General features: G+C 42.5%; 1 protein-coding gene across 4 annotated transcripts in view; it reads left to right on the forward strand.

Moving 5' to 3' along the window:
- Positions 1–17,560, forward strand: part of TJP2 (tight junction protein 2) — a 139,091-nt gene extending 121,531 nt beyond the window's left edge. For 2 of the 4 annotated variants that reach the window (XM_023213241.3, XM_023213242.3), the window contains exons 17-24: positions 415–494; positions 1,513–1,723; positions 8,799–8,899; positions 10,110–10,322; positions 11,472–11,582; positions 13,431–13,760; positions 15,219–15,304; positions 16,563–17,557. In XM_023213241.3, coding sequence (XP_023069009.1) covers positions 415–494; positions 1,513–1,723; positions 8,799–8,899; positions 10,110–10,322; positions 11,472–11,582; positions 13,431–13,760; positions 15,219–15,304; positions 16,563–16,728 — 1,298 coding nt within the window. In that variant the 3' untranslated portion in view covers positions 16,729–17,557. Of the gene's footprint in view, positions 1–414; positions 495–1,512; positions 1,724–8,798; positions 8,900–10,109; positions 10,323–11,471; positions 11,583–13,430; positions 13,761–15,218; positions 15,305–16,562 lie in introns of all 4 variants that reach the window. The other 2 variants (XM_023213240.2, XM_023213243.2) reach the window with 2 other exon arrangements.
- The last annotated feature ends 736 nt before the right edge of the window (positions 17,561–18,296 follow it).

Below are 18,296 nucleotides of genomic sequence, written 5' to 3' on the forward strand. Positions count from 1 at the left end.
AGTGTAATTTCGTATATAGTCCATTTTCCACATTTTCATCCTAGTTATGTGCTTCATAGCTTTTTTTTTTATTATTTTAATTCAGGATACAACCAAGGATCATTCATGACATTTGACTTTTATGTCTTTTTGTGATTTTTATGTCTTTCCAGTCCCCTCTTTTTTCCTAAATAATTTTGTTACACTGATATTTTGAAGAATCCAAGCTAGTTGTCCCCTAGAATGCTTCCTGTTAGAGTGGCCTAACTGTTTCTTCACGATTAGATTTCTGCTAAGCAGGTTGTGTGGGTCCCACTGAATCTCTTTAGGAGGCACCTAATGTCAGGTGTGCCGTCATTGCTGTTGCTAGTTGGGAGTATTTGATTGTCACCGTTTTCTAAACAATTATTTAGCTCCCTGCTTTTGCTTTTGCAGAAACAGAACCAAAAGATGCAGGATCTGAGAAATCCACTGGAGTGGTCCGGTTAAATACCGTGAGGCAAATTATTGAACAGGTGAGAAAATTCATCCACAGACCATGTTCTCAGAAATAATAAGATCATGGTTTGCTGCAGTCACTTTTAGAATAGTGTCTGTACCTTAATCATTAAATGTTAATAATAAAAAATTGGCCAGGTGCAGTGGTTCACACCTGTAATCCCAGCCCTTTGAGAGGCTGAGGTGAGTAGATCACCTAAGGTCAGGAGTTAGAGACCAGCCTGGCCAACATGGTGAAACCCTGTCTCTACTAAAATTATAATTAGCCGGGCGTGGTGGCAGGTGCCTGTAGTCCCAGCTACTCAGAGGCTGAGGCAGGAGAATCGCTTGAACCCAGAAGGCGGAGGTTGCAGTGAGCTGAGATGGCACCATTGCACTCTGGCCTGGGCGACGAGAGCGAAACTCCATCTCAAAAAAAAAGGTTAATGTAAATGCAAACCATTTCACTGTGTGGAAACCAGTCACTGTTTTCTGGCAGCAACATACTGCTTTTTTTTTTTTCAGAGTTCTCAGCATTATACCAAATAATGTGTTAATTCATTTTATCAGAAGTTCTAACACATTGATAATATTGAAGTGGGCATTATGTGGAAGGAAATGTGTTCTGCTTCTTGATTTAAATTTACAAGATAGGCCAGGTATGGCGGTTCACGCCTGTAATCCCAGCACTTTGGGAGGCAGAGGCAGGCAATCACCTGAAGTCAGGAGTTTGAGACCAGCCTGGCCAACATGGTGAAACCCTGTCTCTACTAAAAATACAAAAATTAGTTGGCCATGGTGGTGGTGGGCACCTGTAATCCCAGCTACTCAGGAGGCTGACACAGAAGAATTGCTTGAACCCGGGAGTCGGAGGTCACAGTGAGCTGAGATTGCACCACTGCACTCCAGCCTGGGCAACAGAGCGGGACTTCATCTCAAATAAGTAAATAAATAAACAAACAAGATATGTCTCATACAGCCTTTACTTATTAACAAAGTCTTTGATGCTATATTACTTTTACACCCATTTATATAACTGTTCCCCATTTGTAACAGGATAAGCATGCACTACTGGATGTGACTCCAAAAGCTGTGGACCTGTTGAATTACACCCAGTGGTTCCCAATTGTGATTTTTTTCAACCCAGACTCCAGACAAGGTGTCAAAACCATGAGACAAAGGTTAAATCCAGCGTCCAACAAAAGTTCTCGAAAGTTATTTGATCAAGCCAACAAGCTTAAAAAAACATGTGCACACCTTTTTACAGGTAAGTGAAATGTAAATGTTGTCCCTTTGCTCAAAAATGAGAAATAGAGAATTGAAGAATAGAAGAAATGACTAATTAATCTGAATGGAGAATTTGAAATCGTGTTCATGACTCCTTGAAAAATAGTTAATCCTATAAAACGGGATGTTAGACCAATGGCGTTTGTATATTGAACTTTGTAATTTTGTCTATTTGAAAATGACCCTAAAGATCCATGATATGGTAATAATTAGCCATTTTGATGAAGTTCAGATTTTTCTGTGAGACTATAAGGCTAGTGATTGAGCCAGGCCGAACACCGACATCTCTGTAGAGATTGTGTCATTGTTCAGTACTCACCATCAATACATGTATTAACTCACAAAGCAAAAGGAACTTGGTTTCATTATTTAAAAATATCCCTGTCCGGCATGGTGGATAACACTTGTAATCCTCCCACTTTGGGAGGCCAAGGCAGGAGGATCACTTGAGCCCAGGAGTTGGAGACCAGCCTGAGCAGCATGGTGAGATCCTGTCTCTACTAAAAAGGGCCAAGCATGTTGGTACATGCCTATGGCTGAGGTGGGAGGATCGCTTGAGCCAGGAGTTCAAGGCTGCAGTGAACTATGATGGCACCGCTGCACTCCTGCCTGAGTGACTGAGCAAGACCCTGTCTCTTAAAAAAAAAAAAAATCTCCAAACTAGAAACTTGGACACTCTGAATATTGGATGATTTAAAGATTTATTACTCCTCTTTGTTAGGTGTAATAATAATATTGTGATTTTTTTTTAAACAAAATTCTTTTAGGAATGCATATTAAATAAAATATTTATGGTTGACCTAATATAATGTTGGGAATTTGCCTAAGTAGTCTGGAGTGAGGAGAGTAGATGGGATGATAGACAGGACAAGACTGGCCGAGACTTGGTAGTTGTTAGTTGTTGAATTGGTTAATATGTACGTGGGAGTTCATTAAACTGCTATCTGTACTTTTGTACATGTTTAAAGATTTACCTAATAGAACATATTTTTAAGTCCATGAAATGAAGACCCATTGCTATTACTCATGAAAGTAAAATGGTCTTAAGAACGTGACATATTTTAATAACAAAATATTCACTATCTATATAAATGATGAATTCTGTGCATATGGGATTATTAAGAGTTTTAAAGGGTTACATAAGTTTTGTGGTCATGCAGGGCATTATTTTGTGGGGGCAACATGAGGAGACTGCAAGGATATGATACCCTCAGGATGAGGATAGCTTATTGAGTTCATTGCCCATCATCATCCACCCATGTCATTTTTAGTATATCTCTGATACTGGAGAGGATGGGGGTGAATGATTGTGTTCACATTAGATGCTTGTTTTAGTGTAACTTGGTTTTTCTTGTTAAAGAGAGGTGCACTACTTACCACTGTGGCCAAATGAGAGATAGTTTAACCAAATGCAGAGGAGGAAGTGGTCCATCCTAAACTAGATTTCTGTGAATGTAGTCTTAAGTACTCATACTCTTGGTATATTTATCAATATCTTTTCTGTCCTTTTTACTAGTATTATTATTACTATACAATAATAGAGTAATATATTAGTAATATAGTGAAGAGTGGTACAGCCTTCCATGTGTGCTGTCTTATTAGGCCATAAGAAAGGCCAGCACTTTTGCATAGTCACAATTCTGGTGTATGGCTGAGCCCGGACTAAACTATGGTGTCCATAACTGTCCAATATTGTACATATGTTACAGCACAGACATATTCTAATCCCAGAAGGGGTCACATAATGTAGCCCTTCCTTTTAACAGATTAAAAAACTGAGGCTGAAGTGATTACAAATGAGGTTAAAACTACCCACACTTTATTTCCCCCCCTGCTTTTGTCTGAGTACACTGAATGGCTAGGATCTTCCCTCAGAGAGTTAAATCTGGGGTTCATGTGAGGATGTAGGAAATTGGGAAGGGAAACAGTGCATTGTAGAGGAAGAACTAGGCTGAAGGAGGCTGGACGAGGACAGCAGGGCAGAAGAAGGCAGCCAGTGACTGTGGGGCTCTCCCTTGATCTAACCTGAGTCCGCATCATTTGCTGTTGGGAGCACAGGCTACCATAGCTGGCTGAGTCTGAGTGAGGATCCGGAGGGGTCCATGTGTGTAGAAGGGGTTAGTAATACCTCTGTTAGCTCCACAGATGGATCACAAGATCCTTGAAGGCAGAGCCTGAACATTTCCCAGCATTGTGTGCCTGAGGCCAGCATCAGGACTAGCACATGGGCAAGGCATAAATGTTTGTAACTTACGTTAGAACTGCCCCTGGAACACCAAGCCTTTTCTTGCCTAGCCTCATCAGGAAGTTGAAAGTTTTAGAATAACTCAAGTCAGAGGTTGGAATGGAAACACACACTGTGAGCATCGAGTTTCATCTAGAGAACATTGAAGTCATCTTATCTCACCAGAAATTGCCAGTCTCTTATGTAGAATTGTGCAGTTTTCAGGATAGATGGTGCAGGGTGTCGAGCAGCTTTGACCAGCAAGCTCCAATTTTCTAACAAGTGGTCGTTTACAGTACTCTTCCAGACTTCTAAGTTTGACTCCCTACAGCTTTGTGGATGACTGCACTAATCGCTTTTATTCCCCATCTCACCCTCATCCCACTTAGCTTGACCAGGTTTTGACTTGAGGCTGTGTGCCATGGCCAGAAACACTAGTCTTTACATTTGAGCAGTAGAACCTTCAGGCAGAATTAGTATTTTATAGTTTTTGTTTGTTTGTTTTTGAGACAGAGTCTCCCTCTGTCGCCCAAGCTAGAGTGCAATGGCATGATCTCGGCTCACTGCAACCTCTGCTTCCCCGGCTCAAGGCATCTTCCCGCCTCAGCCTCCAGAGTGGCTGGGACTACAGGCACACACCACCGTGCCCGGCTAATTTTTGTATTTTTTGTGGCGACGGGGTTTCACCATGTTGCCCAAGCTGGTCTCAAACTCCTGGGCTCAAGCAATCTGCCCACATTGACCTCCTAAGGTGCTGGGATTACAGCATGAGCCACCATGTCTGGCCTATATTATAGGCTTTTAAAATTATTTTAAGTGTACGGCATTTTTGTGAGTTAGTAATTGAGAATAATAGAGTGCTTTGATGAACACAGTAATTTGAAGTCAAGCTTTATGTTGCATTAGTCTCTTTAGGTTCAATGTCCTTTTGTTTTCCCTTTTGCAAAGTAATAAGAAAGCCCCTCTTCCTCACAAGTATTTATTTATGGCAATATGAAAATGGTTCTCCTTACAGTCTTACAGTACTTCTCAGTTAAACAAGAGAAGCTTTGTTCTGAGATTTGCCCAAAAGCAAGTTGACTTGTCATAATAAGTTTAAGCGTTAGGCTTGCCTCCCCAACTACCAATTTTTAAAAATTTGCTATAAAATATATTTGCGTATCATAAAATTTTTTTTAAAAAAAAAATCTTTGAATTACATGTTTTTTTGGAGTCTTCAAAGCATTCAGTTGATGGTTTGAAGATCATTTAAGTTGAATTATGGATTTAGAGACCCAAATGGGGCTACCCTTTTATACTAAATTGTAGAATTTTAATTCCTGATTTCTCAAAGGATTATAGACTAGCTGGTTGACCACAGAAAACAGAAGGAAGATGCTGGGCCTCCTAGCCGGATACCTTTGCTGTTGGTTGCCCATTTAGAGGGGTGTCTAGTGTGCCACTGTTAACCCAGGCACATGAAAAGCTTTATTGAGATTTGACTTACATACCATATCATTTACCCATTGAAACTATACAGTTCGGCCGGTCCTGGTGGCTCACACCTGTAATCCCAGCACATTGGGAGGCCAAGGTGGGCGGGTCACTTGAGCTCAGGAGTTTGAGACCAGCCTGGGCAACATGATGAAACTGTCTCTACTAAAAATACAAAAATTAGCTGGGCGTGGTGGTGGGTACCTGTAGTCCCAGCTACTCGGGAGGCTGAGCTGGGAGGATCACTTGAGCCCGGGAGCTGGAGGTTGCAGTGAGCCGAGATTGCACTATAGCACTCCAACCTGGGTGACAATGAGATCCTGTCTCAAAAAAAAAAAAAAGCATGCAATTCAGTGGGTTTTAGTATGTGCAGAGTTGTACAGCTGTCATCACAATCAATCAATCAATCTTAGAACATTTTTATCATCCCCAAAGACACCCCGTACCCATTAGCAGGCATTCCCCATTTCTCCGTTTTCCTAAACTCTCTAGTCTTAGATATTACCTTTTGCTGTTGTTCTTGGTACTTCCAAACCTGGTTGGCTGGGGAGGGGGAAGTAGCACTGACCATACATGTCAGGGCTGGGCACACATGCCCTCAGAACCTCAGTACTCCCAACTAAGACAGTGGCTGAGTGAGCATCCTTTCAGTATTTCACTTTCTTGAGCTCAAAAGATAGATTAAGTCTATCCAAGGGGATATAGGTGTAGCCCAGAGGCTGGGAGCAACAGATAATTAACTAGTATTGCTCTAAGGCAAAGAATCTGAGAAGCAGAATGAGCTAATCCAATAATAAACCAAAGGTACTTAATTCAGCAGAGTCAAGGGAAGGAAGCCTCATGTCTGTGCACCTGCCTGTTAAAAAGGGGTCAAGTGCATGAGTTGGATGTTACCTTTACATGCAGCTTAGGAAGTTAGCTACTGTGAAGCTCTCAATTTTTATTCATAAACTTGACTGTTAATGTGAATTCAATAAGAGTTTTGTGATATTCTTTATTTTATCAAGGGGCAAGAACATATTTCCTGCATCTCACAAATGGCCCTTTTAAGTTTTCTTTATGATGAATACAGACCATACTTAGACAGCTACAACATAAAGCTTTAAAAGACTGTTTAACATTTTTGTATATATTTAGTGTAAATCACTCATTGTGTCTCTGGGGTACAAAATCTCACTTCTGTTTTTAAGTATAATATTTTAGTTGTGAGATGAACACAGTAATCTTTGCAGAGTACCATAATAGGAATATAGAAGTCCATGGAACCAAAGTTCATTTTCTTCGGGTTGTCCAATGGATCAGTTTATTTCAATGTTGTAAATAATTAATAACCAAGGAAATTGTAAGCTCATTCAGGATTTTCCAAGGTCACTGTTAGAACTTCTTAAACAGAAGAAAGCTATGTTACTTGGAGGAAACCCTGAAGCATCCTTGCTCACAAAATTTGCTTAATGGTTATTTTTGTCTTTAGAAGTGATAGTACATTACAGAGGCCATGGCAATGTAGTTTAAAAGGAATCCTGATTTACCTGCAGTCTGATAATTTTAGGGGTACAATTTACCCGACTTGCTTGTCTTGTTTATCTCCATTAGGTCCGTAATACATATTGCTGAAGAAATGGCATATGTTGTACTTTGTTGGGATTTTATATCTGTGTCTGTTTTAGATGGGTCATGTAGTGTGGTGACTGAGGCCATAGGCTCTGAAAGCAATCTTCTGAGCTTGCATCCAGGCTGCACACTTGCTTGGTGTGCGGCCTTGGGCTAGTTAATTTCGCTACTCTGCCTTGGTTTCTCATCCATAAGATGGGCATCATAGCAATACCTACCTTGCAAAGTTTGTGTAATCATGAAATGACCTAATTCAGGTAAGGTACTTGGAAAGTAACTGATTGATGCATAGTAAGTGTTATTATGTAAGATATACTTTGTTCTGAGTAGAAAAACCTGGTTGAGTTTGTTTAATCCATATGTATATTCTAAAATGTGTAAGTCTATCAAAATGATATACAGTCAGCTCTCCATATCTGTAGTTTCCACATCCACGAGTTCAACTAACCACGTATAGGAAATATTTGAGGGATAAAATGGATGGTTACATCTAAACATGTGCAGGTTTTTTTTCTTGTCATTATTCCCTAAACAATATAGTATAACAACGATTTGTGTAGCATTTACATTGTGTTAGGAATTACAAGTAATCCAGAGATGATTTAAAATATATAAGAAGATGTACATAAGTTGTATGCAAATACTATGTCATTTTGTATCAGGGACTTGAGCATCTGTGGATTTTGGTATCCAAGTGGGGGATGTCCTGGCACCAATCCTCTACAGATACCAAGGGACAACTTTAAGTGTTTAGTATTTTATTGGAGGTAGCCAACAGTATATTAGTGTATATTTTTCTTATTTGTAATATACCTGTCTATATAAATGATCTTTAGAATCTTGCTCTGTCACCCAGGCTGGAGTGCAATGGTGTGATCTCGGCTCAATGCAGCCTGCACCTCCTGGGTTTAAGCAGTTCTTGTGCCTCAGTCTCCTGAGTAGCTGGAACCACAGGTGTGCGTCACCACACCCAGCTAATTTTGGTATTTTTAGTAGAGACCGGGTTGGTCAGGTTGATCTCAAACTCCTGGCCTCAAGTTATCCACTCACCTATGCCTCCCAAAGTGCTGGGATTACAGGCATGAGCCATGGCAGCTTGCGTATATTTGTTTTAGATGTATCTTTGTTCCTGAAAACACACATTTTTTGTTCTTGGTTTTTTTTTTTTTGAGACAGATTCTTGCCTTGTCGCCCAGGCTGGAGTGCAGTGGCATGATATTGGCTCACTGCAACCTCCGCCTCCTGAGTTCAAGGGATTCTCCTGCCTCAGCCTCCCTAGTAGCTGGGATTACAGGCACCTGCCATCATGCCCGGCTAATTTTTATATTTTTGTAGAGATGGGGTTTCACCATGTGGCGGGGCTGGTCTTGAACTCCCGACCTCAGGCGATTTGCCCACCTCAGTTTCCCAAAGTGCTGAGATTACAGGCATGAGCCACCACACCCAGCCGAAAACACACTTTTTAAAAGCATTTCTTAAAGTTAGCTTTTCTGAAAATAAACATTCTAAAAATCTATTTTTAGCTTTATCACATCCTATAATGTGAACTCAGACAGCTACATGGTTAACAGTTTTAACTGCATTCATTAAAAGGAGTTTAATATTCAAAGATATGCCAACATTTTCTTGCATCTACCAAAGTCTTAATTCAAATATCACAGAAATGAGTGTAAGTTATGTCAAATAGCATCCTTAATAAACATGGCTCTGGAAATTAATGCAGACCTTTTTGTTTATATTTCTATAGCTACAATCAACCTAAATTCAGCCAATGATAGCTGGTTCGGCAGCTTAAAGGACACTATTCAGCATCAGCAAGGAGAAGCGGTTTGGGTCTCTGAAGGAAAGGTATGTGGCATGGATATGCTGCTATGAGGTGAGAGTCCCTGTTCTGAAACTTTCCTGAAGAGGGCAGTGAATGTAGTCAAGCCATGCCCGTTTGAAGTGATGCTCACGTGTGTGCTAATCAAGTTTGAAATTTCATAAATTCTCTGATCAACTAATAAAAATGAAGGGACTTTTAAAAGAAGAGCAGAATGTGACGTGTGCAGCCCTACATTCACTTCCCTTTTACTTCTAACGTAGTAACTAGTGTTATATTCCAAGTACACTAATCAGAGCTTACAAGATCTCATGCTGAGCTCCACAGCTTACTAAGGATGTGGGAAACTTAGAGTGCAGATGAGAGGTGAGGTCAAGCAACTTGGAGAATACGGCTAAACATTAATAAAAAGAAGAAAAGCGAATGGAGTCAGAATTACTTAGACAAAAATTGAGAATGTGCCATCGTTCTGGAGTTTGAATGGGTGATTTGAGAGCGTTAGGGAATTTGTCTAGGCCTCCAGAATTGGATCGCTTCTCCCTGGTGGAGACAGCTCTCACACGGCTGCGCTTCAGGGAGGAAAGAAGGCGATTCTGTGGCCCCTTTTATTGTAGAAGCTTTTGGTGCTAGTATCCTGTACACCAGCTGAACTGAGTAGTTTTGTGAGACTTTACAGTGACTTATTTTGTTGCAGAATTGACTAAGTCTTGCTCTTTGAGAACTAGATGTTTGGTCAAAGTATCTGGCATCTATGGAGTGCTTCCAGCTTGGAAGGCTCTCTGCAAGCTTCCCTGGGGAGGACAGGTTGAACAGGACGTACCTTCTGCCTTTGAGGGTCTGAGAATCTTGTAGAGTCATGGATGTGAGCGTAGCACAAGGCAGTGTGCATGTGTTGATATTACTAGGAGAATGGTACCAGGAGAACAGGCTGTGGAGGAGCTGGATTCAGAAGAAAAGCAAGACAGTCTGAGGCAGTGTGGCTTAGCTGCGGTATGTGGGATGGATAGTAGCACAGATAAGCCGTAGGGCCCCTAATTTGAGTTCCTGCACAAAAATGTCTATAGTATCAACATTGTACCAAAGCCAAGTGATTTCAGGGAGAAAAAGAAAAGATGCCTTCCCTGGCGAGCACATCAAGGTTTCCGTCGCTTGGCTATGTCCTTGGGAATTTTCTTGAGTCCCCACTCCCAGGAGCCACGACAGACCCCACTGACCCTCCGACACAAATTCCTCTAGATGGAAGGGATGGATGATGACCCTGAAGACCGCATGTCCTACTTAACCGCCATGGGCGCGGACTATCTGAGTTGCGACAGCCGCCTCATCAGTGACTTTGAAGACACGGACGGCGAAGGAGGCGCCTACACTGACAATGAGCTGGATGAGCCAGCCGAGGAGCCGCTGGTGTCGTCCATCACCCGCTCCTCGGAGCCGGTGCAGCACGAGGAGGTGAGGCGAGGCAGGCCACGGGCAGGAGCAGGAGAGCCTGGTGTTTTCCTTGCACTCTCGTGGACAGCTGTGTGTTCAGGGTGCTGTGGAAGGCATTCCAAAGGGTTGGAGCAGATGACTTCCAGGGAGTCTCTCGCTCTGAGTCCGTGCTGGCATGGTTGCAGTCCGTGGGAAAGTGGGACAGGCAGGTGGACTTCAGAAGAGCTTGAGGGGTCAGCACTCCTCACACCCATGCCCTCAGGTGCGATGGATAAACAGAATGGCTTTGTGTGCCGGCTGTCCAAATTACTAGCAGAACATTCCTTCCCATGCAGTATTGTTGTATGTACTTGTAACCTTTGATTAGGTTTCTCTCTGTACTCTTAGATGTCCTTGCTTTTCTTCCCCATCCTGCTTTTAACCTTTCTAATCTTGCCAAAGCTCTTGAGTGTTTCCCCATCAGTTTCCTTCTCTCTTGTATTTCAGTTTTTTATTTGAGTTCATGATCAAACCTTCATCTGATCACATGTACTGTGCATCCACTGTGATTAGATAGCTTATGGGATCCTTGAAATCACATTGACAGACACTGTAAAGTCACAGCCAAGGTAGCAATTATTAGTTGCACCTCAGAGAATGCTGGAATAATGATCTTTGTAGATGGGATTGTTCATATATTTGGATAATTATTGCTGTGGATTTTTCTCTAGCATTTTAACTCATTCCAGTAAATGATTTTTTTCTTTATGAAATAGAACTACCATTAAAAAAAACACACACAAAAAAAACCCAAAACAACAAACCGAAGGGGGAGAAAAATACACCATTACCACAGCAACAAATTAGTTTATGCTAGACAAGTTGTAAAGAATAAATTAACTCCCAAATGCCTATAGACATAGATATTAGTGACACAAGAGATTTTAGACTTTTGGAGAGTTCTCAAAAAACTGTGCTTTGAAGGAAGAGACTCTACATTGGATGCAGCCAGTTTTTAAAAATGTGTCTGAAGCATTTGGTGATGGTGTCTGCCTGTTCAGTAAAGAAGCACCGGCTCAGGACCTCAACTTCTGAACTTACGCAAGTTTGCAGAACTCCTCCAAAGCAGTCGAGTGCTCTATTCTCTCTGCTTGGATGTTCTTGTTGTGAGTGAACCTTTATGTCTTGTAGAGCATAAGGAAACCCAGCCCAGAGCCACGAGCTCAGATGAGGAGGGCTGCTAGCAGCGATCAACTTAGGGACAATAGCCCGCCCCCAGCATTCAAGCCAGAGCCGCCCAAGGTACGTGGCTGGGAAGCCCAGGATGGGAAGGAAGAGGAAGCAGATGCCTCTGGAACCTCCTGGACAGCCAGGAAGGAGCATGCAGACTGAGATGTGTTTAATGACGGTTCTGACACACTGTGTTCTCTATTAGAGCCTGTCTTTTGGCCTGTTGGGTGAACCCCCACATTAGGGAAGGGCAAAAAGGAAGGAAAGGCAATATTAGGAGAACATATAATTTTAAGGCTGTTAGTGTTATTTTTTTGTTTGTTTTTAAAAGATTGTAAAGAAAAAATACTGCATACCTAGAATCACCAATCGCAGAATCTGTTTTTCTTTTGCTGTCCAGCTAAAGTGTTCTGTCCACAGTCTGATTTAGATGCTCCAGATAATTCTTTTTTTTTTTTTTTTTTTGAGACGGAGTCTCGCTTTGTTGCCCAGGCTGGAGTGCAGTGGCCCGATCTTGGCTCACTGCAAGCTCCGCCTCCCGGGTTCATGCCATTCTTCTACCTCAGCCTCCCAAGTAGTTGGGACTACAGGTGCCCGCCACCACGCCCGGCTAATTGTTTGTATTTTTTTTTTTTTTTTTTTAGTAGAGATGGGGTCTCACCGTGTTAGCCAGAATGGTCTCTTATCTCCTGACCTCGTGATCCGCCCGCCTCGGCCTCCCAAAGTGCTGGAATTACAGGCGTGAGCCACTGCACCCGGCCTAGATGCACCAGATAATTCTTACTGGTGATTTGCTAAAGAGAATAATCATTACCACTGCTTACAATGCCTCTCTTTAAGAGAGCTACTTATTTGTTTAATAATCATTATCCAGAACAGAAAGACACAAGGGCTTATATCAAAAGATTATTTACCTCCAGTCAGAATCAGAGCCATGACTCTATGTTTTTCCTTATACCCAAATAAAATCTATTTAACTCAATAATTTATTATTTATTATTACTCTTTTTTGAGACGGAGTCTCCCTCTGTTGCCCAGGCCGGAGTGCAGTAGTGCAGTCTTGGCTCACTGCAACCTCTACCTCCTGGGTTCAAGTGATTCTCCTGCCTCAGCCTCCCAAGTAGCTGGGACTTAGATGCGTGCACCACTACATTCAGCTAATGTTTGTATTTTTAGTAGAGACGGGGTTTCAACATGTTGGCCAGGCTCGTCTTGAACTCCTGGCCTCAGGTGATCCACCCACTTTGGCCTCCCGCAGTGCTGGGATTACAGGTGTGAGCCACTGCGCCTGGCCTAACTCAATAATTTAGATGAGAGGAAAGCCATAATTGATTGTGTGAGCCATCAGAAGTAGTAAATGTGATAGGTACTAAGTAATAATAATAAGTGACCTCATAAAATACATCAGCGACAATTTGCAAGCTGGGCAAGACGAAGTGTGAAGGAGAAGTGGCTGCTAGCGTGAAGCAGTGCTCTCCTCGCTCCCCACCCCAGTCTCATTCCTCAGCTGGACATGGGTCTCACCTGGGCCAGCTCGTGTACCCTCGGTGCAGCAGTGACCTCAGAAGCCCACTCTTGCAGTCCCAAAGCCTGAATTGTTCTGAGATCTTCTCCAAGATGCTAACCTCTTCTAGAACAAAATTATTCCAGGTCTGATCTTACCTCCGGCAATCACAGCCCTCTCAGCACTTTCCCCGCTCCTTTTTGGCTTCCTGGCGTTCCTAATAATCTAGTGTAGGAAGGGAGGTAGGGCTCAGGAAGCCTGGCCAGTGGCCGTTTACCCTGCTGTATTACATTCTTTGTCAGAATGGCATTTGTGGACCACCTTTGGAAACTGATCAGGAAATGGAATGTGTTAAATCACTAATACAGATTTGAAGATAAAAGCCCAAGGTAAAAACATGTCATTGCTCTCTGCAGGCCAAAACCCAGAACAAAGAAGAATCCTATGACTTCTCCAAATCCTATGAATATAAGTCAAACCCCTCTGCCGTTGCTGGTAATGAAACTCCTGGGGCATCTACCAAAGGTTATCCTCCTCCTGTTGCAGCAAAACCTGCCTTTGGGCGGTCTATACTGAAGCCCTCCACTCCCATCCCTCCTCAAGAGGGTGAGGAGGTGGGAGAGAGCAGTGAGGAGCAAGATAATGCTCCCAAATCAGTCCTGGGCAAAGTCAAAATATTTGAGAAGATGGATCACAAGGCCAGATTACAGAGAATGCAGGAACTCCAAGAAGCACAGAATGCAAGGGTAATTGTTTTTAAACTACACATCATCAATAAGAGTTTTAAATAAGTTTGATTTCAGTATAACAGCGGACAGCCCCTTTTCCACTGCTGCAGATGTGACAGGGTTGTTCACACACACGGCACCCAAGGCAGGGGCTGTGTGTGTCACTTCAGATTGCTAGCTCCCAGCACGTCCGTTCTTCTTCCGATGAAAAAAACTTGACAATATAGGGGAAGAAGATTCTGCTCTTTATACACAGGACTTTGTATAGGGTTCTGAAATGAGGAAGTGTGAGGAGAGAATCAGTGTCTCTCAGAAGTCCTTTTAATTAGAATGTGATTTTTTTTTTCTTTTCTTATAAACATGTCTTCATTAGCTCCCAGATTTGCCATGGAAACCAAGCAAACTTTGGGTGCTAAAACAGAAAGGCCCATAGATTGTACTTTCTGAGCTGTTTGAATTTGTATACCATAAGCACATAGAACTTTTCAGACATCAAAGAAGAATTTAACTGAAGGTCTGTGGAGTATATTTGCCCAGTAGATGTGGGAGTTTTCTTTCAGGTCTAGCACAGCAACAGCAGTACATCTGAGCATTTTTCTTTTCTTGTAGTAAAATATACATACATAAAATTTACCATTTCAACCACTTTTTTCTTTTGTTTTATTTGTTTTGTTTTTGTTTTGTTTTGTTTTGTTTTAGACAGGGTCTTCCTCTGTCACCCAGGCTGGAGTATAGTGGTGTGATCTCTTAGGCTCAGGAGATACTCCCTCCTCAGTCTCCTGAATAGCCGTGACCACAGGCACATGCCACTGCACCCCGCTAATTTTTCATATTTTTTGAAGAGACAAGGTATTGTCATGTTGCTAGGCTGGTCTCTAACTCCTGGGCTCAAGCAATCCACCCTCCTCAGCCTCCCAAAGTGCTGGGATTACAGGCATGAGTCACTGCACCCAGCTTCAACCATTTTAAAATGTTCAGTTCAGTGGCATTAAGTACCTTCATATCGCTGTTCAGCCATCACCATCGTCCATCCCCAAAACTTTTTTATCCTCCCCACATGAAACTCCATACCCATTAAATACTAACTCACCATTCTCCTCTCCCCACAGTCCCTGGCACCCACCCCTCTACTTTCTGTTTTCTGTGACTTGGACAGTGTGGGAACCTCCTCTAAGTAGAATCATACACTATTTGTCTTTTTGTGATTGGCTTATTTCCCTTAGCATGATGTCCTCAAGGTTCATCCAGGTTGTAGCATGTGTCAAAGTTCCATTCCTTTTAAACAGTTTTCCTGTCTGGTGTGTACTGCACATAACCGTGGAAATGAGGAAGCTGCTTCTGTGTTTCCTCTTCTTGAAATGGGATGAGAAAATAAGTAGGATATGAGGAAAGGGTGGGACCAGCAGGAAACCAGCAAGCAGAGTGCCCAGTGGTTCATTCTTTTGCTCTTGTTCTTTTCTTTTTTAATTACCACAGATCGAAATTGCCCAGAAGCATCCTGATATCTACGCAGTTCCAATCAAATCGCACAAGCCAGACCCCAGCCTGCCCCAGCACACGAGGTAAGGACTGCCCAGCAGGTACAAGTCCAAGGTGGGGACTTCTCAAGGACTTGGACTTGAAGAAAGAATTTCCTTTACCCAAATTTCAGGGTAACAGGAGGAATTACAGAGTCAAAACTTCAGCATAGTTTGCTTGTGTGCTAAAACTCTGACAAAGTGTAATCATTGATGTTTCAAGCCAGTACTTTTGACACATTGGAGCCTGGTTATGTTACATTGCCCATGGTTAGCACGTGAGCAGAATTCCTAGGGCTTAGACCTGTTTTGTCGCTGTTTGTTGCCTCTCAGCCAGGCTTCTTAATTCCTTTGCATCGTCCAGCAAAGTCAGACCACTTGTGCTGCCCTGAGGTCTAAAGGGACCGTGACAAGCAAATGAGCAGTCTCGGTAAATGCCACACAAACAGAAGGAATGTTCACAGTGTCTTCAGTGTCTTCCTGTTGAAGTTTTATACTGGATTGCTTCCTGCTTCCGAGAATAGAAAAAAAAAAAGAAAGTCACATTTTCTTGTGGCCATTCTTCGTTCTTTTTTTTTTTTTTTTGGAGACAGAGTAACTGTCGCCCAGGCTGAAGTGCACTGGTGCAATCTCGGCTCACTGCAACTTCTGTCTCCCAGGTTCAAGCGATTCTCGTGCCTCGGCGTCCGAGGTAGCTGGAATTACAGGTGTGTGCCACCACACCCAGCTAATTTTGGTATTTTTAATAGAGACAGGTTTTTACCATGTTGGCCAGGCTGGTCTCGAACTCCTGACCTCTGTCTGCCTCGGCTTCCCAAAATGCTGGGATTACAGGTGTGAGCCACTGTACCTGGCCTCTTGTGGCCATTCTAGTTTTCCAGCAATAGAAAACTGGAAGCAGATTTCTTCTTTACCAGTTGAATGGTAACACAGTCAACCAGGTTGCCTCTGACAACAAAGAGTTCTTGGTTATGACAGACTGAAACTGGCAGAGAACTCTCGCTGCTGGGTGAGACCAGCCAGGGAGCTTAGGGGTAAGGAGGGCTCCCCCTGTCCAACAGGGAGATTCTTAGGTCAGGGAGCACCTGGCTGGCTTCCTTAATCACTGCCCAAGTGAGCATTGGATTTGATTTATTACGAACCTGGAGCAGGACCCGGGATGCCTCTGGTTGCTCTGTAGAATGTGGCTCAGAGGTAAGTGATCTGCTCAGGATGCTCAGCCGCTGTGCTCCGAGCCATGCCTCCCCGGGCAGCCGGAGGAATGGATGTGCTCGAAATGTCTTTAACACCCTTTCTTTGTTAGTTCCAGACCCCCTGAGCCACAGAAAGCTCCTTCCAGACTATATCAGGATACCAGAGGAAGTTATGGCAGTGATGCCGAGGAAGAGGAGTACCGCCAGCAGCTGTCGGAACAGTCCAAGCGCGGTTACTATGGCCAGTCCGCCCGATACCGGGACACAGAATTATAGATGTCTGAGCGTGGATTCTCCCGGGCCCGCCTGCCACGGCATCGGACTAGCCGGTCCTGCCAGGCCGCCGGGATGGTTCTTCTCCAGTTAGAATGCACCGTGGAGACGTGGTGGTACTGTAGCTTGTGTGTCCTCATAGAGAACCCAGGGGACAGCCGGTGCAAATTCAGAACTGAAGGCTCTGTTTGTGGGACTGGGTTAGAGGAGTCTGTGGCTTTTTGCTCAGAATTAAGCAGAACACCACAGTCAGATCCTGTTACTTGCTTTCAGTGGACCAAAATCTGCATTCTGTTTGCATACTTTTAATATGTATATTAAGAAGCAATAACTATTTTTCCTCATTAATAGCTGCCTTCAAGGACTGTTTCAGTGTGAGTCAGAATGTGGAAAAGGATTAAAAAATACTGTTGGACTCAAACTAAATTCAAAGAAGTACTTTATTGCAACTCTCTAAAGTGCCTTGGATGAGAAGTGTCTTAAATTTTCTTCCTTTGAAGCTTTAGGCAGAGCCATAATGGACTAAAACATTTTGACTAAGTTTTTATACCATCTTAATAGCTGTAGCTTTCCCTGCACTGTGTCATCTTTTTAAGGCATTTGTCTTTGTAATATTTTCCCTAAATTCAGACTGTATATATCATAGCTATCTATACTTGATAGTTTGGCTATAAGTGCTCAATAGCTTGAAGACCAAGAAGTTGGTGTCGAAATTTTTTGTTTGTTTAAAACCAAGTGCTGCACAAAAGCAGACACTTAAGGAAAACACTATTTCCAAAAGCACATGTATTGACAACAGTTTTATAATTTAATAAAAAGGAATACATTGCAATCCATAATTTTCTTTGTGGTGGATTTGTATGCTACTTTCTATTTTAAATACAACTTTTATTTCAGTTCCTATTCATAGAAGTGAGTACTTACTCCTTGTCGAACATTGGAAAATGGAAACGTGAAAAAGAAAGTTATACCCATAATCCCATCCCTCAGATAATTTTGGTGTATTTTCTCCAATTACGTATTTGTGGATGTCTGTGTGTATGATGCTTGAGGGTGTGCTGTGTTTGTAGTTCTATTTCCTATTTTTTCTGTTTATCTTTCTATCACTAACATTTCTCAGGTGGTTACGACTATGCAGCAAGGTAGTTAAAGCGTGGTACACACGTCATCATTAACAACCACAGAGCAATATATCCCATGACTGCTTCGTAAGTGAACAATTCTCCTATTGTTAGCTGTTGGGATTATTTCCAGTTTTTTGCCCTTTTTTTTTTTTTAATACATGAAATGCACCTCTTTGTATGTAATCCAGTTTTGTATATCATTAATCAACATTTCAGTATTTTTCTGCAGGCAAGTTCTCGGAAGTAGAATTACTGAGTAAAAGTATAGGAACATTTTTAAGGCCCTTGATGTTTACTGCCAAATGGCTTCCTAGGAAAGTTGCATCAATTTACACCCCCACATCCACTCTTCCTCTTCTTCCTCCTCCTCTTCTTTTCTTTTCCTTTCTTTTCCCCTTCTTTCCTTCCTTCCTTCCTTCCTTCCTTCCTTCCTTCCTTCCTTCCTTC

Source organism: Piliocolobus tephrosceles, chromosome 14, assembly GCF_002776525.5.
Source record: "Piliocolobus tephrosceles isolate RC106 chromosome 14, ASM277652v3, whole genome shotgun sequence".
NCBI classification, from domain to species: Eukaryota; Metazoa; Chordata; class Mammalia; order Primates; family Cercopithecidae; genus Piliocolobus; species Piliocolobus tephrosceles.